Here is a 25,016-nt window from a genome sequence, read left to right as displayed (position 1 = left end):
TTTTATGCCACGCCCCTTTAACAATGATTTTATATCAGGATGCAGCCACCGCCCACAAAGTCTAACCAATCAGAAATACGGTTACGCAGGAGTTAAACCAATCAAGAACCAGAATGCATTCCACGTGATCAAAGAATAACCCAATCCAATGTCGCGAATGATAATGCGGAAGTGCAACTATCAGCAGCCCGTCCGATAAACCAATAAGAACGCTCTTTAACACTATGGGCGGGTCTTACCCAACAGCCACGCGCAGATTGTGATATTTATCTCGTCATTTCCGGTCGTTGCTTGGCTAGCGAGCAGATGGGAATTTGTACTTGTTGTGAGCTGTCGGCCGAAGTCCGTCATATGACCCTGCAGTCACGTGACCAGGAAGATGGCCGCCTCGCTGCAGCCGGAGGATTTGCTGGAGCCTGAAGAGAAGGGGCCAAAGGATCTGAGGAGCGTGCTGGTCACCAGCGTGCTGAATTTGGAGCCATTAGACAAAGACTTATTCAGGTGCCTCATACTGTGGCGGCGCTGGGGAACCGGTGTCTGTAGCTGGGGTGATACCGCACGGCATGCTGGGGCTTGTAGTTCCAGAGCAGCACATAAGATAGGAGGCTCTGTGTGTGCTGACATCTGACCTCATGGAAGTGACCTGGTGCAGGCAGGTGGCCGGGCTGCCTAGCATTAGTGTGAGGAGAGGAACGAGCCATAGTGCCCGGATGGAAGACAGCTGAGGGGGGCGCCATTCTTCATAAATGACAGCCCGCCACCTCTTCAGGGAGCATTGTGTGACCGCTGCAGCCAATCACATCTAGAGCAGAGCAGCAGTACATGTGTGCCGCAGGCGGCTGCTCCCTGCACTGTTAGCTCTTTACAGCTTGCACTGCCATGGCCCCGTTTATATTTTTTTACTTTAAAGGGAATCTGTCACCCCATTTTTTCAAGTATCAGCTGCCGGCACCGACATCAGGGGCATTCTGTAATGCTGTAGATAAGGCCCCGATGTAACCTCAAAGGTAAGAAAAATGAGTTAGATTATACTCACCGGGGGGCAGTCCTGGTCCGGTCTGGGTCCGATGGATGTCACGGTCCGGCGCCTCCCATCTTCTAACGGTGACGTCCTCTTCTTTGCTGCCTGTCGTGGCTCCTGCGCAGGCGCACTGCCCTGTTGAGGCGCCGGACCTCTCTGATCTTTCCCAGCGCCTGCGTACTGCAGTACTCTGCTCTGCCCTCAACAGGGCAGTGCGCCTGCGCAGGAGCCACCCATTTATGGTGAGACTGCCCCTTTAATGACTTATTCTTTGGGGTTGGTTTCATACAGCGGGACTGATTTACTAAGCTTCATGTGCCAAAATTCGAGTTTGAGGATTAGTCCCAATCAAGTAAGTTCTGGACGGGGATAACCTACAGATGTCTGGAGTCCAACTGATAAGCCACCAATTTACTCAAAAATGGGGAGCTGATCTGAAGCACTGTACTGTTTCCTGCAATAGTTCCATAGACAATGACTGGAGCAGAGGTCAAGCATATGCACCTTCACTCTATATAGAGCCCTGTTCTCAGTATTGGTGGGGGTCCTTGTGGAACTTTAATAACTTACAATCTTGGGAATATCTTTTAGGAAAAGCGGCCTTACAAATGGCCTTATATGCCTGGCTCCGCTTTTAGTATGTGTTTTATACACGTGTTTCCAAAGCACTGGGATTGGGAGTGTGTAGTGTCGGAAAGGAAAGTGAACCAAAGTAAACCAATTAATGGAAACTTCATGGAAACTTGATTTAGTTAACGTAAACCAAGATATGAACTTGGGCAGCACGGTGGCTCAGTGGTTAGCACTGCAGGCTTGCAGCACTGGGTCCAAATCCCACCAAGGACACCATCTGGAAGGAGTTTGTATGTTCTCCCCCTGTTTGCTTGGGTTTCCTCCGGGTTCTCCAGTTTCCTCCCACATTCCAAAGACATACTGATAGGAAATTTTGCTTGTGAGCTCCATTGGGGACAGTGATGATAATGTCTGTAAAGTGCTGTGGAATTAATGGCACTATATAAATGAGTAAAATAAATAAACTTGATAGTATAAAAATGCGCCTGGTCCAACATCCAGGAAGAACCACTGTGACAGATCGGGCAGACGTCTTTCATCTGCGGTACCAAAACGACCTATAATGTGTGAACACTTGTTTTGTTGTTTTGCAGAGGTTCTCATCACTGGGTTCCTACCACGCAGAGGCTGTTTGGTGGTCAGATTGTTGGGCAAGCGCTGGTGGCAGCTGCTACTTCTGTGAGTGACGTAGAGTATGTCCATTCTCTTCACTGCTACTTTGTACGAGCAGGTAATGTATATCCCATTTTATTGACATTAATATGAGATTTTTTTCATCACAGAGCTTTATATAGCAGTTAGCCCGTTTTGTGTTAGGTTTAGCCAGCTCCAGGCTCCCGTGGACTTTGAAATTCCAAGCAAATTGCACTTTACTCTTCACTGATAATCTAAATTGCGGTGCAAGCAGCTTCAGAGTAAGCAGCTATCAGACACAGCTGTACTCCCCATAGACTAGGCAGACATGGCTTACAACCATTTCTGTTTTTGATTGCTTTATATACAGTGCTGAACAAGTGCTGTGTATACAGATAAGGAAGCACTGGCAGCACTTTCTCCTCCAGAGCAGGTGATTATTTGATAGTTGGGTCCTGTGGAAAAACCTGTCAGCTTTGCTATGTAGGCAGAAAGATGAATTTCCCCTGTAACTGGGGCTAGTATTCAAGCCCCAGATAGAAGGGAAATCTGCAATAAAAGGAATGCATTAATGTGTTAAAGTACTCCCATTTTAAAGGTGTTTTAAAGGGAATCTGTCACCCCTTTTTTCGAATATGAGCTGCCGGCACCGACATCAGGGGCTTATCTACAGCATTTTGTAACGCTGTTGATAATCCCCCGATGTAACCTGAAAGATAAGAAAAAGAGTTAGATTATACTCACCGGGGGGGGGGGGGGGGTGGCGGTCCGGTCCGGCGCCTCCCATCTTCATACAATGCTGTCCTTTTATGTCCTTCCTGTCGTGGCTCCTGCGCAGGCGCACTGCTCTGCCCTGTTGAGGGCAGATCGGAATACTGCAGTGCGCAGGCGCCGGACCTCTCCGGGAAGGAAAGAAGAAGACGTCACCGTTAGAAGATGGGAGGCGCCGGACCGGACCGCGACACCCATCGGACCCGAACCGGACTGGACCGGACGCCAGGGTGAGTATAATCTTACTTGTTTTTCTTCTCTTTCAGGTTTCATCAGTGGCTTACCTACATCATTACAGAATGCTGTAGATAAGCCCTTGGTGTTGGTGCCAGCAGCTCATATTCGAAAAAAGAGGTGACAGGTTCCCTTTAAGCCCTTCAGGGGTTGGGCTCAGTGTGTGAAATAAATAGAAAACAACGTAAATTTAAAAAGCAAGAAAAAAAGAAATAAATGTAAAAAAGCCAGTCCAAATTGCTGTTTACAGCGCCGCCCCTGTTGAAAAAAATGTTGAATATATAAAACATTCTACTTAAAGTAGAACACAATTTAGTGTTTTAAAGGGGTTGTCATGTCCAAACCGATAAGTCTGCAGGCTTAAGAATTCCCCCCCAGTGCACACACTTTAAGAGGTTCTTTGTGATCGTTTAAAGAAGTAGAAAAGTACTAAAGTGTATATTTTACATTTTCCTGCGATATCATCAATGTGTGTGTATCTATCGAAAATCAAAAAAGATAGAGGCAGCACACCATGTGAAATTTTTAGAAAAAAGTTTTTAATAGCCCATGTGGCGACGTTTCGGTCTCAAGTGTAGACCTTTCTCAGGCTTGAGCAACTCTCCTCTGACTTCTTTTTCCACCGTCCTCTAATTTGACAGGCCGCTACTTGCTTCTAAGAAATGGTCCGAATCAGCCCGAGCCCAGTGACACGTCTCCCCTTGCCTGTCACTTTTTAGCATCTAATCCATTGTAAAGGGGTTTGTCAGAATGTCACGAATGTCATGTTAGGGCACCATGTATCTGCTGATACTCTCCACAGGGATCCTGTGGATGCTGTACGGCCCCTGATCTGGAGTTCCTAATTGTTGTATGCACGAAGTACAGTAGTTAAGTCCAATAGGTCAGCTATTTGCAATTTCACGCTAAGGCTGCGTTCACACATTGCATGCATGGTAGGAGTTTTTTACATGCAGGTTTCTAAATTGAAATCTGCAGCATTACTACAAAAATCCGTGCATAATTTCTGCTCTTTTTTATGGATTTTTACATCTGTTTTTGTTGCAATTATGAAAAAGCGCAACAGAACAATGCCAGATCATTTATAAACTGCAGATTTAGGGTCTCCACTGAAATAGGTAAAGTCCATGTAAAAAAAAGAATGTGCTACATACTGAGATTCAGTTACAACTCATCCACTTTGCTTATTGTATTGCAGATGGCTGCAGCATATTCCTGCTTTAAATCTGCACCATATTCCCAATATGTGAACTAATCGTTAGACTAACTTCTGAATGTCTGCAGCTGCTAGCGAAGAAAGAATTATCTAGCCCCAGCGATACTGATGCGTTTCGGAACAACCATCCTTAATCCTAGCACTCACTAGGGAACTGAGGCTACACAGTGACACACAGCAGGAATTCACTGACAAGTTGTGCAACCTGTCTGTAACTTGCTCTTGGGCAACTATTAGAGCTGTGAGTTTGCTACTAAAAAAAGGCCAAATTGCAAATAATTCTCAAACAAGTCGCCATGGCATGTGGTTACATTGAAGTCTTTGGTAGGTGTGACAATTGGCCGAAAATCATGTCGTGACACCATGTGGCATTGGCCTAAAAATGACCTATTTATGGCATGTGATAGGTCCACTTTAAACTCTTTTACTGACAAGAAAGTGTGTGATGTCACATTGGGAATATTAGCACTTATCCTTTAAAGGGGCTGTTCCCTCTTAATGTTCAATCACCACACACTCTTGATAGATGCTTGTGAAAATGTTATTGTATAGATGGAGCATAGTGGCTTTTGCAGCCTACAATCCAAGGCGCCAGTGCGCCGGACCTACCCTGGATCCACCCTGGATCCAGGTGTCCTTTGCAATCAGAATAATCTTTATACCGTTCAGTGATCCTTGCCAACTGCGACTATATGAATAAGACCCGGTGAGGGTCGAAACGTTATGTTCTTGTCGCCTCACCATTTCCTCTATCCCTGCACCTGAATTGTGTTTTTGCTGCATCTATACAATAAAATTTTCACAAGCATCTATCAAGAGTGTGTGGTGATTGAACATTTCTCTACTACGGGCCTTGCTATCCCACCACCAGCATCTCACAACTCTCCAGGCAAGAGTGCTCGCCACACTACCTGTCTCTCTCAATGTTCTGCACCTGCTGTATTTTGTGATCGGATAATAAACTACCGTACTCTCCTTCCCCAGTGCCACCATGAGTCTCCGCCAATGCTCCTGGTGTATGGCTGTGGAGCTGACGTCACGCCAACAAGGTGGCAGCCAACTTGTGAGCTCAGCTGCTCTCCCAGTACTGACTTTTTTTTTTTTTTTTCCCCCTTTCATAGCTGCTGAGGTCACAAATTGGCTGCTGTACTGTTGCGTGAAGTCGGTCCCATCGTCAGTGCCCAACTCCAGGCTCAGTGGCGGAGACTGACCGGTGGCATCGAGGAAGTTGAGAACAGTGTGTGGTTTGTTTGTTTTTTTTTAATTCTTTAACAGACTACAGTCAGGGTCCGAACATTAAACCATTTCAGCAGTGACCGAGGCAATGTTGTCTGACACATTAAGGGGAGTGTATTATTCCCCTTCCCACCGCACCCAAAAAAACTACACATTATAGAGCACTTTATTTTTTCCCTCACTGTACATTTTGGGGTGACGTTGGGGGAGCTTAGTGGAAGGAACAGGACCCCCCATTGCCTGGCAAATTTACTATAATTTATTACAGAAAGTGGCATACTTTCTACCTTAGATTGCAATGTGTCCGTAAAAAAGCGTGACTTGTAAGACCTCAGATTTTATTTTTTTGTGCACCCATTAATTTGAAGGGGTGTCGCATCCAACACACGGGAGAAACTATTCCATGTTGTGTTTTTTTTCACGTGCAGATTCATTCAGTGAAAAGTCACCTGCACTGCCCCGATGTATTACATTGGTCTGAGTGCTGTCCATGTGCCGTCTGTTTTTTCTCGGCCAGCACTTGGACCAAAAATACGGTTGTCTGACGTTGGCCAAAAAAGGAAACTTTGTCAACCAAGTTGTTCGCTGCCATGTAGGCCAAGGAATGGAACATGTACATATACACAAAGGCATAAGTTGTGTGTGTGTGTGATCTCTATTTGGGATGGGTGTTGTGCACTTTGCTTCTGTCAAGACTTTTAGTCAAAAACATGGATTTTATGTGGGTTGTTTTTTTTGTGCTAAATTTGTGTTTGTTTTGAATGTATTGACAGAAGTCAGGAAATTATACCTCCAGTGAAAGTGTTAAAGGGAGATTACACTGGCCGATTGTGGGGACTAGAGTTGAGCGACTTTGGTCGGATCGGGTTTCGTGAAACCCGAATGAAACAAAATAAGTTTCAGATGAAACTCATCCGACTAGAGCAAAACAAAGTCGGAGTTTCGTCCGACTTTTATTTCCCATTGACTTGCATTGGGGTCGGGTTTCGGACGAAACTCCGACTTTGTTTTGCTCTAGTCGGACGAGTTTCATCTGAAACTTATTTTGTTTCATTCGGGTTTCACGAAACCCGATCCGACCAAAGTCGCTCAACTCTAGTGGGGACCCAACAGCAGACTGACGTAGCAATGACACCCTTGTGAGTGTGCTTGGGCCTGCAGCTCAGCTCACCTCGCAGTGCAAGGTTCTGCTCTGCTCACACGAGTCACTGAGCCATTTTCAGCTAGCTGTCCTCTTTCCATATATGCCATACACAGCTGTCCATTAGATCTCCATAAGAACTCGCTGTCCTAAATTGTTGTAGAGCCATCTTTTTCCTAATAATTTACCAGTATATTATATAGCTGCCTGAGCCCGGTCTTCTCCCCTACAATAACTGTTACTTATGTCCACCACTAGGGGACCCCAAGGTTCCAGTGTTGTACCAAGTGGATCGGACACGAGATGGGCGAAGTTTCAGTGTACGGTCAGTTAAGGCAATCCAGCATGGAGTACCGATCCTCACCTGTCAGGCGTCCTTCCAGCGTGCTCAAGAGAGCCCCCTACAGCATCAGTTCACTATGCCAACCGTCCCTTTCCCTGAAGAGCTGCTCACCCGGGAGGAGCTTATATACAAATATTTAAAGTAAGTTATGGCTTTGTTTGTTTTTAAGTCATTAACAGTTCTTTAAAACATTGAATTGATCTTCTAAGGCGATATGCCATCACTTTCTGATCAGTGGGAGTAGTATTACCAGGACCACCACAGATCCTGGGACTGGAGTCGGCACAGCACTAAATCTCGTAGTCCTGTAGTACCCACCTCTTTGAAGCATATGGTGTCAGGCTTCTGCCATGGGTGGCTCTTGGGACTGACAAAACACGACTACTGAAACCATTGGCTGCAGCAATCATATGCACAGGTACGGTATTGCTACAGAACACATTTACAAGACCAACGGGAGAATTTCCTGCAGCCAAATAACCTCTTTAAAGTAACCAGATTCTCCCTCCTCATCAGGCTGTGTGGACACTGAGGTTTTTTTTGTAGGAGTTCAAAAAGCACAAGTCTTTCAAGCAGGAACTCTAAGTGAACTCTCCTTTTTTCCTGAATTGAATAAGGGCATATATTCCTAAAGAAACATAGATATATATTCTCCATAAGGAAGTATTTGAGTTATGAACAATTACTTTTGGAATTTAACATAACGCACAGGTTTTATTTTTTAACCCCTTAATAACCGCCAATACGTCTTAACTGACGTGAGATAAGAGAATAGCATCCCCATATAGGTGACAATCTTGTAGCTGTCGGCTGTCCACTATAGCTGACAACTTGCTGCATCAGATGCTGCTGTCAAGTGACATCATATAAATGGTTAACAGAGTGTGGGGGCTTCCTCATAATCCCCATTGGCACCCTGAGATCATGATTGTGTGGTCCTGATGTTTGCCATGGCAATTCACGACCAAATAGCGGCCTTAGAGTCTCACGGCTGTCGTAACCTGTGCAGAAGTTAGCGGCGTTTAGGTGGTAAAAATACACATTTTCATTTGTCATGCCAGTTTTCATTAATTCCTGAAAATCACCTGAAGGGTTAATAAACGACCTGAAAGCAGTTTTCAATATGTCAGGGGGTGATGTTTTTAAAATGGTATAACTTTTTGGGGTTTTCCAATACATAGGACCCCCAAAAGTAACTTCAAACCTGGATAGGTCCCTTACAAAAAAAAAAAAAAACTTTGTAAATTTCCTTGATAAAATGAAAAATTACTGCTACATTTTTAAACCTCCTAAAATGCTAACAAAATAAAATAACATTTTACAAATGGTGCTGATGTAAAGCAGGCATGTGGAAAATGTTATTTATGAATGTTTTTGTGTGGTATGACAATCTGGATTAAAGGGATAATCAAAGTTTGAAAATTGCTAATTTTTTAACATTTTTCTCAAATTTTTGATTTTTTTTTATAAATAAAAACAAAACATATTGACCTAAATTTACCATTATCATAAAGTACAATGTGTCATGAAAAAACAATTTCAAAATCACTGGGATTTGTTGAAGTGTTCCAGAGTTATTACCATATATATTGGCACTGGTTAGATTTCAAAAATGTGGCTCCGTCACTAAGGGGTTAAATCAGTTCTTGCAGCTTCACCATGCTTGTACATTACAAATTAAACAAACTTTTGAGAGAATTGTATTATACAATTACATCTGCAAACGTTACAAGCGGATCAGTATCCAGCACATATAAACATTCACTGGTATCCTAGCTATCTAAATTCCTGATATACAGTGGGGTATGTAGTCAGCCACCAATTGTGCAAGTTCTCCCACTTAAAAAGATGGGAGGCCTGTAATTGACATCACAGGTAGACCACAACTATGAGAGTCATAATGAGCAAACAAATCCAGAAAATCCCCTTGTCTGATTTGGCAAGATTTATTTTGCAAATTATGGTGGAAAATAAGTATTTGGTCACCTAAAAACATGCAAGATTTCTGGCTCTCACAGACCTATAACTTCTTCTTTAAGAGGCTCCTCTGTCCTCCACTCATTACTTGTAGTAATGGCACCTGTTTATACTGATAAGTTCAAAAGACACCTGTCCACAACCTCAAACACTCACACTCCAAACTCCACTATGGTGAAGACCAAAGAGCTGTCGAAGGACACCAGAAACAAAATTTTAGTCCTGCACCAGGCTAGGAAGACTGAATCAGCAATGGGCAAGCAGCTTGGTTTGATGAAATCAACTGTGGGAGCAAAAAGAAAATGGAAGACCTACAAGACCACTGAAAATCTACCTCAATCTGGGGCTCCATGCAAGATCTCACCCCGTGGGGTCAAAATGATCTGGAGTGGCAAGTCAATGGTATTTGATCTGAAAGGCATCTGAGTTTCTGATGAAAAAGTTTTTGCATCATGAAAATTCTGAATAAATCAGAGAAAAGTTTACGAGTTGTCAATCCCCCAATTGCCTTTTTTATATCACCTCCCCAAAATCCACAAGGATGCTAAAAGACCCCCTGGGAGACCCATCATTTCAGAGATTGGGTCCTTGACATCAAACCTTGCAAATTATGTGGATGTAGTGATGCACACACATGTAGACCAACTACACAGTTACTTGAGGGACTCCAGTCATCTAATCCGGCTTAAGAAGACATCCCATGGAAGAACACTTTTTTTTTCATTTCCATGGATGTATCTGCCCTCTGTTCCAGCATCTCATGTGATTTGGGTCTGCTCGGTTTTAAAACGTTCATAGACGTTGATCCACGGTTGACACCCATACAAAAAGATTTTTTTTTTTGTATGAAAGCATGCAGTTCATACTCAATTTTTTTACCTTTCAAGATGTCCTATACCATCAGATACTTGGGACCGCGATGGTCTCAAAGGTGGCACCAACTTATGCAAATTTGTTCATGGCCATCTTCGAGTCCATCTTCATATACAGCAGTATACATGCACCCAATATAATTTACAAACGTTACATAGATTATTTATTTTTTATTTATAATTCAAACGATGATGTGGGGTCCTTCCTCAGGAGCATTAAAGATAACACCTGGGGTTTGGGTTTCACCCCCGTAGTAAACCCTGACACAGTTGACTTCCTTGACCTCGCTTTCTTTCATGACAATATAAAAATTCACACAAGAACCTACTTCAAACCTGTGGATGCGAACAGTTATGTCCATTATCAAAGTGGACACTACAGCAATTGGCTGAAAAATATTCTGTTCAACCAATACAAAAGAATCAAAAGGAACTGTTGTATGGACATAGATTTCATTAACCAATCAAAAGTTTTATCACACAGATTTCTTGAAAGATACCCCAAAAAATTGATCCATAGCCTTCTCTGAAAGCAAAAAAATAGAACGGACAGAAGGTCTTTAATACAACAACAAAAAAAAAAATCAGCATCTGATACTAAGTTCAACTTCAATTTTATTACCACTTTTTCAGCCCAGAACAAGAGATTTTGTCTGGTTCTGAAAAAAACATCGGGGCATACTTCTTAATGATCCCATATTGAGCAAGCTTCTTCCCAACAATTCCCTGATAACTTTCCGAAGGGCCCCGACAAAAAAAATGTTGGCTCCAAGCCGGCTAAGGGAAAAAAAAAAAGAGGACTTCAATCACTCAGACCAGGCTCCTATAGATGTGGCATCCTGAGATGCCATTGTTGCTCCAGTATCATTCATGATGCAAAAAGTTTTTCATCAGACAGCAGAAATTCAGATGAGTTTCAAATCAAATACCATTAGACTTTCCACTCCAGTTTTGTCATCTGTTATTATATGCAAGTGTAAGAAGTTATGTGGGCAGGACAATGTAACAGCTACATAAAAGAATAAACTCGCACAGGTATAATGTAAAAGGATTTTAACAGCATGGCCTTTCCAGGCATTATTCGATAGCACAACAAAAGAATTTCCTTCAGGGTGATCCCTATTGACCATGTCCCCCTTGATAACCCTAATAGAGTCCAGACTCTTAACACAAAAGATCTTCTGGATTCACAAGCTGAACCCTATAAATCCCCATGGACTCATCCAAATCAGTTGTTTTGTTATTTCATGATATACAGCTTTGGCAAAACATTAAGAGACCACCACATCAAAACCCTGTCATGGGCAGCCCAATCTCCAGACCTGAACCCCATTGAATACCTCTGGAATGTAATCAAGAGGAAGATGGATAGTCACAAGCCATCAAACAAAGAAGAACTGCTTACATTTTTGCGTCAGAAGCAGTGTGACAGACTGGGGGAAAGCATGCCAAGACGCATGAAAGCTGTGATAAAAAATCATGGATATTCCACAAAATGTTGATTTCTGAACTCTTCCTGAGATGAAACATTAGTATTGTTGTTTCTACATGATTATGAACTTGTTTTCTTTGCATTATTTGAGTTCTGAAAGCACTGCCTTTTTTTTTTTTATTTTGACCATTTTTCTTTGTCAGAAAAAAATACAAAATTTATTGCTTGTAAATTCGGAGACATCTTGTCTGAAGTTTATAGACTAAAAGAACAATTTACACCTATAAAGAGAGAAATCAGACAAACTGAACATTTGAAAGTGGAATCAATTTTTGCCAGAGCTGTTTATATATCCTGACATGCGAGCAGCGCAGTCTGATGCCCCATTCTCTTCACCTAGCAAAGGATCATCACATCGGGGCTTGCAGCAGCCGCCAATGCTAAGTGCAGTGGTTGTGCCTCACACAACCATAATAGGTGAGTGAATTTGTATTATCTCTCAGGAATATTCCCTTTATCTCAGATAAGACCCTATGTGCACTCTATCTTCCTTCTAGCTACCATATCCAAATGGGAAGCAGACGTTGAGCCTGTATCAGATGGAATGGGGGAAATATCCTGCCTTCCACTCCCAGGTTGTCAGAGTGCTTCAGCGTGTCTCTGAATTATACCTAATTTATAGGGTAAATTCAGAAGTTGAGACAGTCACAGCACACCATGTCCAAAGTTAAAGTGGTCTTTAATAGCCCATGCGGCAACATTTCGGTCGTGGGTACAGACCTTTCTCAAACTAGCCCCTGTAACCGCTGCTCACTGATGTGTCAGCCTGGACAGTCGCATCTTGGCACCATCTAGGTTGAAAACTATTTATCCTCAGACATGGATTACGGCATGGAACAAAACGACGGATAGGTGAGGGATAATGGAAAAGTGTTTTGTTTTTATTTCAAATAAGAGACTTTATACTGGCTGTGTCTTTATTTACCATATAACTATAGGATTAGTAATGGATGGGTATCTTATAGACGCCTCTTCATTACTGAGCGGTGGGCTTGATGTCACCTGACAATACAAAGGTGACATCAACCCCACAACTATGAACGCCATTTGCCACCGCCAGAGGTAAAGTTGGAAGAGCCAGGCAAAACGCATCTAATAGAGGTTCCTTATCTGGGCTACTATTTTTAGTCAAGAAAGAGGGGGGGGGGTTGCAGCCCCCAGCTGTCAGTCTTCTGTGACTGGTTATCAAAAAATACAGAGGAACCCACACTTTTGTTTTCTCTCACTTATGGCACCGCTGCCTGCTCTGGCTATTATCAATTGAATACAACTGTTAATGTCCCCTGCTGCGCTGATCGCAGCGCGAGCAGGGGAGAATGATGAGCAGTCTTCTGCTCTCTGCACCAGGGAACAGCGCAAATAGTACATCTGCTTTCCAGGCGCTGGTACATGTGGCACAAGTATTACAACTACGGACAGTGATCTCTCCGGTACTGGAAATATCAGGATGTGTGAATGAGCCCTAATGCGGATTTCCAGCTCAGTGTGGTGACATGTGACACAGCCCATTACACTCTATGGAAGGAGGAGGAGTGAGGAAACAGAGCTCAGCACAATCTTTCTGGGTACTCAACAATTCTGTTGCCTCTTCTAGAGCGTTGGTCACATCTAGACAGTTTAGTCGTGTAGTTTCCTGACAAGGCTCTGTATGTTAAGGACTGAAGTGCACTCCCTGTGTGCTGCGTTCTGTATGGGAGAGATCACCCATCAGCTCAGAGTTAATGCAAACAGAGACTGCATGTAGTTTAAAAAACTATTGCCAATGCAGGAAACAAGTCATGGTCAGAAATGGTGTTCATCATGTGCACACAGAATAGCATATTCTTGAAAGTTACTCTTTCATTTTTAGAAGCAAAGTTTAAAGACGCAAGGGCATAAATATAGTGCAAGTGGTCTAATGTCCTTTTTCCTTAGGGATCCCTCTCTGGTGGAGAAGCACAGGTTGGGACTCAATAAAATATTGGCACAAGATCTTCCTATTGAGATCAAACCAGTTAACCCACCTGACATGTACCATCGTATGCCGCAGGAACCACGGCAGATGTTTTGGGTGCGAGCAAAAGGATTAATAGGTAATGCCAGTAAGGCTCGTGTATGTATACATGAAACTAGAATGTATATATGAAGTGAATAGATTTTCTTATAGTAAGACCTTTATGCTTTTTGTTCTAACGTAATTATAAGCTCTTCTGCACATGTGGGACAATGGCAACCTGTCACAAGTGAACTTTGACCTTAGAGCATTGCTCATGGTAAGTAATCACTCTAGTACCAGTCAGGTTTGGTTTTTGCAGTAGGTGGATAATGGTATTGGTCTCAGCTCTATAACCTAACAGTGTACCTTTATAGGTTTTCCAGCATAACATGGCACATCACTAAAATCTTCTATTTTGAAAACTTCACTGTGAAGTACCCTAGTTATTGTTGGGGACCAAAAAATGTATGAAAAAAAAAAATCTCAAACATTGCGGTTAATAAGTGTATGCTGTCACTTTCTGGGGTGGGTACATTAGTGTAATGCACAACCCATAGACCGGTGGGGCACTTTTTTTGAATGAAGGCCATAACGATTGTTCTCATTTCCAAATTAATAAGTCATCGTTAGTGAATTCCAGGACAATACCTTTTCACCACTTACTAACATAGTATGTATTGGTGAAAACCCATGATGATCCTATGGCAATTTAGTCACATAGGGATCTGTGTTTATCCAACCTTATTAATAAAACAAGTTCTTTGACTATAAATATTAAAAACATACATGAATTCTAAAAAGGTGCCTCAAACCAAATTAGAAGAGGTATACAGCTCAATAATGGATATCCCGCTACATATAGTAAAACAATGCTTACAGGCAATCAAATTTGTAAATGCTCTTAATTAATACAGGTATCCAAGTAGAGCCTATGGGTGCCCTAGATCCAATTAATGAGAAACAGGGAGGGGCACCAAATAAATAATTTGCATCCCTAAAATTCATCATAAATTAACTATCGGGATAAGCTCTAAGTGATTAATATATAGTTCATACATAGAAGAATCAGTTGATAATTTGTTGCTATATAATACATATACACCTTAAACCATCAATAGTGATTGTCTAATCAGTTCATGCAAGCAAATCCCCAATACCATAACAAAAGCCCCTACCCTGACTCTAAAAATTTGTTCTCTAGATCCAGTGCAAATACACCATTATACTTCACAGACAATGCTACCATGTGTTGTATAAGGGACCAGCCAGATATCAAAATCAATTTGGTGTGAACATGCTATCTGCTCATGCAAAATGCTGGCCAATAAAGGAGTGAATCCACGCTGTTTCCCCCTCACCGCCTTGCTTCTTCATGGGGGCATGTGAGGAAGAAGCAAGGCGAAACGTGCGTTGGGGTGAGGGGGAGGGATATGTTAAATAAGTATAGGGATAAGCCGTAACTGATTTAACTTATGATCAACTTTAGGGATGCAAATTTACAAATAACTAATTATTTGGTGCCCCTCCCAGAGTTTCATTAATTGGATCGAGGACACCCATCAGCTCTAACTTTATACCTATAGCATTGTTTTACTGTATGTACTGGGATATGCATTATTGAGCTGTATACCCCTTCTGTTTTGGTTTGAGGTACCTTTTTAGAATATACATGCATGTTTTTAATATTCATAGTCAAAGAATTGGTTTTAGTAAAAATGTTGGATACACCCTGATCCCTAGGTGACTAACTTGCCATAGGATCATCATGGTTTTCACTTTTGTGGAGTGTTGCCCTCTAGTCACGAGAGATGATTTTTGGGTAGTATGTATTGGTGCATCCTATGTCACGTCCCTGCATATGAAGCAGCTCAGACAGTTGCACAGCCACCATCTGTGGCCACCACCAACAGTTAGACCACATTCACACGTTTAGTATTTGAGTTTTATACCTCAGTATTTGTAAGCCAAAACCAGGAGTGGGTGATAAATACAGAAGTGGTGACGTGTTTCTATTAGGCCATGTGCACACGTTCAGTATTTGGTCAGTATTTTACCTCAGTATTTGTAAGCCAAAACCAGGAGTGGGTGATAAATACAGAAGTGGTGACGTGTTTCTATTAGGCCATGTGCACACATTCAGTATTTGGTCAGTATTTTACCTCAGTATTTGTAAGCCAAAACCAGGAGTGTGTGATAAATCCAGAAGTGGTGACGTGTTTCTATTAGGCCATGTGCACACATTCAGTATTTGGTCAGTATTTTACCACAGTATCTGTAAGCCAAAACCAGGAGTGGGTGAGAAATACAGAAGTGGGGACGTGTTTCTATTAGGCCATGTGCACACATTCAGTATTTGGTCAGTATTTTACCTCAGTATGTGTAAGCCAAAACCAGGAGTGGGTGATAAATCCAGAAGTGGTGACGTGTTTCTATTAGGCCATGTGCACACATTCAGTATTTGGTCAGTATTTTACCACAGTATCTGTAAGCCAAAACCAGGAGTGGGTGAGAAATACAGAAGTGGGGACGTGTTTCTATTAGGCCATGTGCACACATTCAGTATTTGGTCAGTATTTTACCTCAGTATTTGTAAGCCAAAACCAGGAGTGTGTGATAAATACAGAAGTGGTGACGTGTTTCTATTAGGCCATGTGCACACATTCAGTATTTGGTCAGTATTTTACCTCAGTATGTGTAAGCCAAAACCAGGAGTGGGTGATAAATCCAGAAGTGGTGACGTGTTTCTATTAGGCCATGTGCACACATTCAGTATTTGGTCAGTATTTTACCTCAGTATGTGTAAGCCAAAACCAGGAGTGGGTGATAAATCCAGAAGTGGTGACGTGTTTCTATTAGGCCATGTGCACACATTCAGTATTTGGTCAGTATTTTACCACAGTATCTGTAAGCCAAAACCAGGAGTGGGTGAGAAATACAGAAGTGGGGACGTGTTTCTATTAGGCCATGTGCACACATTCAGTATTTGGTCAGTATTTTACCACAGTATCTGTAAGCCAAAACCAGGAGTGGGTGAGAAATACAGAAGTGGTGATGTGTTTCTATTAGGCCATGTGCACACTGTTCAGTATTTGGTCAGTATTTTACCACAGTATCTGTAAGCCAAAACCAGGACTGGGTGAGAAATACAGAAGTGGTGACGTGTTTCTATTAGGGTACGTGCCCACAATCAATAATTGTGGGTTTGACGCTGTGTATTTATGAAACGCCAAACCTGCAGTGGCCAGCTGTGGCAGCATAGTGGAAGGATTTCTAGAAATCCCATGTCCACTATGTGTCAACAGACACCTGCAGCATGTCTTTCAAGACCACAGCAAGAGAAATTTCCCCTATAGAACGTATTGGATGCGGTCGGTGAATTTGTACAGTTCAGTGATCACACGCGGATTCATTCAATAGACGGCAGCGCTTTGTACACAGCGAACATGCTCTGCGTCCAAAGTGCTGTTAGTTCCGGTTCATGGGCACCCGGCCTTATATTTTTCCTGATTGTTCCACTCCTGGTTTTGGCCTACTGATGTAAAATACTGAACATGTGAGTATGGCCTTAAGTGCAGTTCACTGCTAACACCTGAAAGGGAATCTGTCACCCAATTTGAGCTATTAGGCCGGGATCACACTACCGTGTGTGATGCAAGAAACTCACATGAGTCTCTCGTAAACACCTGGCACTCAGGACTGGAGCTGCGGCTGCATAGAAATCCATGCAGTGCTGGTGGCAGTGATCTGTGTTGATGCGAGAGACTCGTGCGAGTTTCTCGCATCACACACGGTAGTGTGATCTTGGCCTTACTGGGGACATACAGGTTGTAAACAGCTGAAACTAGTTATACCTGCATGCCTTGTTCTGTAAAAAACTCTTCACTTTGTTTGATTTTCCAGGCTATGGGGTGCACGCTGCCCAGAAGATAACAATGCCTCCTCTTTATTATATTACATTTTTCCACCTGAGTCAGGTGTGCGGTCGGAAATCCCGCGTATAGGCATTCTGCCTGCTGTTGCTCTGCGCTCTTCCGCCATTCTATATCAGCACTGACTAAGATTTAGTTCTATGCAGACGTCCGGTCCCACTTCCTTTCTCCCGCACTGCAAAGTAAGCATGTCATTTCCGATGCCCCAGTATAATAAAGTCGGCCAGGTATCTTATTTGTGAGAGGACCCAGCTGTCCTTAACCTACTCTCTACCATTTATGACCCCAGCTTTGGTAGCAGGCGCAGCTAGGACTGACTGCAGTACTGATCGCATGCAGCTGTTATTGGATGGGGTGAAAAGCGACTGCAAGCTGCCCAGTTTTGCCAGAGTGCTCCATTAATGAACCTTCCCTTCCTTCTCTAGCATTTATGAGACTGAGAAAGGCGTGGAGTTAATTCAGTCGATCACAAACAGGACTGTCCATCTGTTTTATTTATAAAATGTTGGTTTTAGATTGCTTATAAAAATTCATTATCCATGGTCTATATAATTATGCAATTGCAGTAAAAAGCAATGTACTTAATTGCTGGGAATATAAAACTACACAATTAAATCATAAATACACTTCCATACATTATAGTAACACATTGCCTTTTTTTTCCCCTTTCCCTTGAACCTCCCCCGCCCTGCTTCTTAGGTCCGGGTGACATGAGATTGCACTGCTGCGTAGCTGCCTATATTTCAGACTATTCTTTCCTGGGAACCGCGATGCTTCCTCATCTTCAGCTTCAAATGAAATTTATGGCCTCACTTGACCACTCCATGTGGTTCCATGCTCCATTCAGGGCAGATGAATGGATGCTTTATGAATGTGAAAGCCACTGGGCAGGTGAGTGTAGTAATGGAGAATACAAAAAAAAAAAAGCCTCAAGCAGCACCTGACAGGGCCTGGACAATACACCCAAGCAATGGTCATAACTAAAAGTGATGTAAAACAAACTTTTCTAACAGTCGTGCACGGGGGTTTAATGATGTGCCAAATTCATTGAGGCATGGCCTTTTAATAAAATTTGGAACATCTTACCAACACTTCCTTCAATAAGACCACTGTTCAAGACGATACCAGTCTTAATGAATCTGGGCCATGGTGTATATATTATCCTAGGATTACTGCTTCTCTTATAATTTCCCCCTATAGGAATCCTTCACTATTGTGGCATCAGAATAGTGGTTATCCACTTCTGCAGCTTTGGAACCTCCTGTTTTGTACCAAATTGGACTAAGTAAGGCTATGTGCACACTGCAGTACTGGCCACAGTCAGGCATAAAGCTCCTGAGCATATGCACCCATCAGTGGCCACACACAGTCTGGATGGATGCCTAGGTATCGGTCCAGCAGGGAGCTATTGCTAGCCCAAACCCTCCTCCTCCACATAGATATCGCTGGGCTTATATTAATTTATGGAAGCCTGCTATCTGTAGGGAAGCACAGCAGCTAGCACTTCTATAAAGTTTAATAATACACAGATACCAGCCCAATGTAATCCTTAAAGGGGTTGCCTACTACTTAGGCAACCCCTTCTCATACCCCACACTTGGTCCCAATAAAATAAAAAAGCTTATACTCGCCTCCCATGCCGGTTCTATTCCCACGGTGTTGGCACTCTCGCTCCCGGGGCTCGTGCGGTTGCATGACGTGGTGCACGGCGTCACTGTCCCCGCTTTCTGACAAATTGAACATGAAGAGGAAGTCAGATCACCTGCAGCCTGGGCTTCCTCTTTATGTTTAATTTACATGAAGTTGGTGACAGTGACGCCAGCGGGATTACGTGTCACAACAACCGCACGAGAGCACACCAACACTAAGTCAACAGCATCGGCACGGGAGGAGAGTGTATGCTTTATTTTATTGGGACCAAGTGTGGGGTATGAGAAACAGACAACTTCTTTAAGAACATACACCTTTACCAATTGAGAACTATAGAGATGTTATTTTAGGTTAGTAAACACATCACAGCACAGGCCCAATGTGCACTTAGTTGAATTTATCTGAAAGCAGGTATCACTTAAGCTAAATAAAAACACACCCTAAATTTTGCAACGGTAATTTTGCAGTAAAAAGAAAAAGTACTAGATTTACACGGTGGAACCATCACATTTGACATCTGAAATCCACAATGCATAGAAAACCCTTGACATATTATATATTTCCTGTGACTACATGGCACACATCTGCAGTATATTTTTCGGCTTTAAAAAAAACACATGCCAAGTGTTAATGCAGCCATATAATTGCGTCTAATTGCACCAAATATTGGAAGTATTACAAACAGGAAGGGGCAAGATTGTTAGGTGCTGCGTTTGCACTTTAGGGGATGATTGGCTAAGGCTTTCGGAAGGTTTGTGTCTATTTATAATAAAAAAAATAAAATAAAAAAACTTTTCAAAGGATCCTGTTAAATTTGCTAGGCAGATTCTCAGATTTTCGTTACTTCCAATGTACCAAAGCTCCTTTACAGGAATATGCAATGGCTGACCCCGTTCACAGAAACACATATGGATTATTCTCTAATGCCATAACAGACTATAGTATAAAGTGTACAGTACTGTTCTAATTTCCATGTCTCTTGTAACAGGCAACTGCCGGGGACTGGTGCATGGACGCCTTTGGAGAAGAGATGGAGTGCTGGCTGTCACATGTGCACAAGAGGGTGTCTTTCGTGTAAGGCAGAATCCTCCGACTAGTAAACTCTGAACACACGGCAGTTCTGCAGAATAAGACAGTCTAATTCTTGCAATGATATAATAATGCATTCCTGACATGTTGTCTAGATCTTCAGATGGATCTTCTCCTCTAATTGTAAATAACAAATATTTTAATAAAATTGTTCTAATTATTGAAGACCTTGTGAGTCTGACTTCTTTCTCCCATGTAAAATGCCCTTGATCCATAAGGCTAGGGTTTCGTTGACCGTATAAAAAAAAAAAAAAAAAAACACTTATGTCCACAAAATGCTATATATACGGACAAATGCAGGAGCTGCCGACTTCCCTTTTCCCCACTGACCAATTTCTGGTCTGCACTTGCCCAAAGATGATTTGGTCATTGTGCTGTGCATTGCACACTTGGCCAGAAAATGTGGCCATTTTTACGAGGGTTAAGGCACAATGAAAAATATATAGGAGGGCATAACCCAACTTGTCCTTTTAGACTTCCCATAAATGTGATAGAATTTGTACAAGTTCACCTTGAATATCCAAAATAGTTCTATGAAGCCTGAAATGGCATTTAGTGCAAAATATTTGCCACTTTTGGCTAAAGCTGTTCATTTTCAGTTGTTCCGCCTTTGTCCTTTCCCATCAATGAGCAGCCTGAATCAATATGGCCACCTTACGTAGTCATATGATTTGTCTCTCTGATGAGCATCTCTTTCAGTGTGGGAGCGTTGTGAGTGGTGTGTCCAGCCTCATGCAGCCGCAGTAGGGCAGCCTCAGAGCTTCTCTTGTCCACTCCAACTCTCCATGATAACTGTATATGAGCTTGCAGGAAAGAAATGAAAAAAGGCAAGTTCTGCTCTTGTGCATCCCGAAAAAGCACAACCGCTCGCTCACTGAATGCTTGTGCATCTGCTAGTGAATCCATCTCTTGGTGGCAAACCACCAGTCCGGCAAGAACAAGTAGTCTGTGAGTAGAAGGACCCATTGGACAAAGCTTCTCCTGTAGCCTCCAACAGTTCATCCATAGGGGTAATGCCAGTTGATATAAGCCTGTGCATGCAAGATGCTGCGCCTTTTGCATGTCGTGTAAATAAAAGAATCCCAGGAATTCTGGAGACTGTCTCAGAGTGGGCACAGACGACACATAACACAGGAACTGTTCAAAGGCACGGCTACGTTTTGCTATGGTCTCAGCTGTGAAGTTCTTGTGCAAGCGCTTGTGAGGGAAGGAGACTGAAGTCATCTCATCGGGATAGTTTGAGCGCAGGCTTTTTCTCAAACGTTCAAGATCTGAGTATCGGCAAGTGATAAAGGCTGGAGAAGGGTCATATTGCCCGGAATGCAGAAGGTAAATTGTGTACAGCTAGAAGAAAAAAGAAAATAGAAAAGTAAACTCGGTACTTAGGTTTAGTACTAAGAAGCTAAAATATAATTCATTTCCAACAAGCTGCAGAGCTGTATCGTAATGAAAACCTGTGCTTCTGCTACTAGAATGCAGCTCTAAGACCACGTTCACACATTCACTGTTTTACCTCTACATTTGTAAGCCAGAATTGGTGAAAAATACAGAAGTGGTCACAGGTTTCTATTTTTAATCCGGTTGTGCCACTCCTGATTTTAGCTTAAATACGGATGTCAAATACTAAGTGTGAACATGGCCCAAGGCTTTTTCTAAACAGTCTTTCTGATTTGGATGCTGCTTCTAGCTATTGTGATTTATTGAGTACTCAGATGATGGAAGCGTCTTTACTGGAGTCCTATGTGATTGAGGCCTCTTTCAAACGTCTGATTTTTCTTGTAGGCTAAAAAAAAAAAATCCAGATTTTCAAATGCAAAAAATAAAAATAAGAACATTGGAAATATCCATTTCAATGTTAAAAACAGACTGCACAAGGCTGGTATCTTTGAGCTGTCAGATTTTTCCAAGCACACACTTATATGGGCAATTTTGATCCAAAAACAGACATGTCTAAAAAGAGTCTGCAAAATCAAACATGTGAAGCGTTCCATAGATTATAATCTGCATATGGATAGAACATGGACATGAAAAACAGCTGGCTGAATGAGGGCTAAAGTTGACCAATTCTACGTCAGACGTTTTCCCACTAATTTAATTTGTCACATAAGCACAGAGAATGTGATCAACGTGAGATTGTTGGTGTCCTAACCACTGAGACCTCCAAGCATGACTGCAGCCTGGGGGAGTTTGAATGTAGTGAATGTGGCAGGCAGGGTGCTGCTCCAACTGATGGAGACAGTAAGTCAGTTTGGTCACTTGGACTTTGAATAAAGTGGCCAAGTACTACTCCATTCAGAGTTCTCAGGATCAGTGTAAGTCCCAGCGATCACACGTTAGCACCCTTCCATAGAATAGGCAATTAAGAATCATTTACTTGACACTTCTGGAGTGTCTAAACCTTTGATATTCCTACAAAATGATGGGAAACCCAAAACCTTTGTTCAAAATTGGTTAAAACTTTGTATTTATTTCTTCAGTTTAAGAACATATCCAACGTGGCTCAACTAACTGGAAATATATAGACATCACAAACGTTTTTTTCCCCATTTTATTCACTATTTCCTGGAATAATAAGTTCCACAACAGGAAGGGATTAAAAACATGTTCCTGTGCCGAGATAACTTATAAATGTGCCTCTGCTGTGTACTGTGTAATGGCCATGGCTTCCTCCCCTGCCCAGGAGCTGTAGTATGATCAGACCATGTCCCTGTACGGTCAGACACAGCCATTACACAGTACACAGCAGGGGCACATTGATAAGATTATCTCTGCACAGGAACACTTTAAATACATCCAATTGTGGAAATTATTATTATTCCAAGATCTATTAATTAAAATGTGCTTTTGTTCGTTGGAAAATGCCTTTTAAGAGTCTTCGGTGCAACTGGCCCTTAATCATAGCATACAAGCAGTAGTTTAAAAACCTTCCAATAGTCAGTCACATGGTATACAACATTTATTCATTAATTGCTCCTGTTACCCTTGTGAAAATGAAAAATTTGGGGCTAAAACTACAATTCTATAGAAAAAAATGTTCATTTTCTGTTTCACATTGCCATAGTTCCTGTGAAGCACTTGAAGCGTTAATAAACTTCTTGAATGGGTACACTTTTTAGAATGGTGTCTTTTGGGTATTTTGTCACATTGGCCCCTCAAAGTGACTTCAAATATAATGTCAAATATAATGTGGTCCCTATAGAAAAAAATTGTTATGTAAATTTGCTGGAAAAGAGAAATTGCTGATCAACTTTTAACCCTTTTAAAGGGAACCTGTCAGCTTGATTGTGCCCAGTAACGTACAGTATTAGGTCAGCGCTGTTATACTGATTAAAATGATACCTTGGTTGATGAAATCCGTCTTGTGGTTGTTGTTTAATCTTTATTCTCGGGCTTAAGAGATGGGACTGTGGGGGGGATCTTCATGGGGTGTTCTGGTTAGGTATCCATGATGCAGACTGCATGCGCAGTAGCAGTTATCGGATCACCTCTATATACACACACCGAGAGCTGCTACTGCGCAGGTGCGGTAGGCGCCATTTTAAAATGTTTTTTTTTTTTTTTTTTTTTTTTACATTCCCCAGGAAATCATCAAGCACAGTTACTAACTGCCCACTAAACATGCGATTATTCTGCAGCGTAGTGGCCACGGCTGGCACCTACCAGCAGAAGGGAGAGATACATACAAACTAGGGGGCAGGTCAGTGAGGGATCAGGGACCTGTCAGAAGCCATGAACATGAGTACCTAACCAGGGAACCACATGAAGACACACACACACACACACACACACACACACACACACACACACACACACCACCCCAAAGCACGAGCATATCATTAACTCAAAGCTGAAAATAATGGTTAAACAACAACCACAAGATGGATTTCATAGACTAAGGTATCATTTTACATTCAGTATAACGGTGTCAACATGACACTCTGTGTAGGACACTGTGCACAATCCTGCAGGCAGGTTCACTTTAATTTCCCAACAACAAAGAAAAGCTTAAATGATGGTGATGTAAAGTAGACATGTGGGAAATGTTATTTTGTGTGGTATAACTCTGGTTTAAGGGCATAAAAATAAAAAGTTTGAAAATTGACGTTTTCTAGTGTTTTGCCAAATTTTCATAAGTAAACCCAAGTCATGTTGACCACATTTTACCATCATATTGAAGTACAATATGTCACAAACCTCTCATCAGTGGGATGTGTTAAAATATTCCAGAGTTAAAACCTCAAAGTGACAGTGGTCAGATTTAGAAAATGAGGCTCTGTCATTAACGTATACAAGCAGTGGTCCCTTTAAGGACCGACCCACTTTGTATCTGTTAATATGCTATTATTAAGTTGTACCTGAAACTTGTAAGGCCCCTTTCACACGTCAGTCTTTTGACGTCAGTTCCTAACCGTGAAAGTGTGAAAAAAACGGATCCGTTGCAGAATAGCAAAAAACTGATGCACCGGATCCGTCGCAGCAGCCAGTGTGTGAAATTTAATGGAACTTCAGAAGTCTGGAAAAGGAGAGAGAGAGAGAGATTTTTCTGTGCCAGATCGGCTTTTGGGGTTAGATTAAAGGGAATCTGTCACCCCTTTTTTTGAAATATCATATAATGATATCATTCAATTGTGTGTCACATAAGGATTCTCTTAGTACTTTTGCTTCCCCCTGACCCCGCACCTTTCATGCATAAATACATCTGAACCGATATAAAAAAAAGGTATTTATGCATGAAAGGTGCAGGGTCAGGGGGAAGCAGAAGTACTAAGAGAATCCTTATGTGACACACAACTGAATGATATCATTATATGATATCTCAAAAAAGGGGTGACAGATTCCCTTTAAACAAATGGAAATTTTTACG

General features: G+C 42.1%; 2 protein-coding genes across 5 annotated transcripts in view; one reads left to right on the top strand and one right to left on the bottom strand.

Annotated features, from left to right (window-relative positions):
• The first annotated feature begins 246 nt into the window (after positions 1-246).
• ACOT8 (acyl-CoA thioesterase 8) lies at positions 247-20,317 on the top strand. Its single transcript, XM_073559332.1, has 6 exons — positions 247-501; positions 2,188-2,324; positions 7,084-7,309; positions 13,424-13,581; positions 18,113-18,304; positions 20,052-20,317. Exons 1-6 carry the CDS (start codon positions 380-382, stop codon positions 20,168-20,170), a joined length of 954 nt encoding a protein of 317 aa, XP_073415433.1. The 5' UTR covers positions 247-379; the 3' UTR covers positions 20,171-20,317.
• The window catches only part of SNX21 (sorting nexin family member 21), a 151,381-nt gene continuing 144,254 nt past the window's right edge, over positions 17,890-25,016 (bottom strand). For all 4 annotated transcript variants that reach the window (XM_073559329.1, XM_073559328.1, XM_073559330.1 and 1 more), the window contains one exon: positions 17,890-21,496. In XM_073559329.1, the coding sequence (XP_073415430.1) occupies positions 20,807-21,496 (690 nt within the window). In that variant the 3' untranslated portion in view covers positions 17,890-20,806. The remainder of the gene's footprint in view (positions 21,497-25,016) is intronic.

Source organism: Dendrobates tinctorius, unplaced genomic scaffold (assembly GCF_039654945.1).
Source record: "Dendrobates tinctorius isolate UK_male_01 unplaced genomic scaffold, ASM3965494v1 ptg000270l, whole genome shotgun sequence".
In the NCBI taxonomy this organism is placed as follows: Eukaryota; Metazoa; Chordata; class Amphibia; order Anura; family Dendrobatidae; genus Dendrobates; species Dendrobates tinctorius.
Note: the sequence above shows the minus strand (reverse complement) of the source record. Positions and strands in the feature narration are given on the sequence as shown.

What these genes read in the sequence shown, in the direction of transcription:
- ACOT8 (XM_073559332.1), top strand. Translation starts at nt 380, where the DNA reads ATGGCCGCCTCGCTGCAGCCGGAGGATTTGCTGGAGCCTGAAGAGAAG. An exon ending in CTGCTACTTTGTACGAGCAG is followed by an intron (nt 2,325 to 7,083) that starts GTAATGTATATC and finishes GTCCACCACTAG; the next exon opens with GGGACCCCAAGGTTCCAGTG. An exon ending in ATGTGAAAGCCACTGGGCAG is followed by an intron (nt 18,305 to 20,051) that starts GTGAGTGTAGTA and finishes CTCTTGTAACAG; the next exon opens with GCAACTGCCGGGGACTGGTG.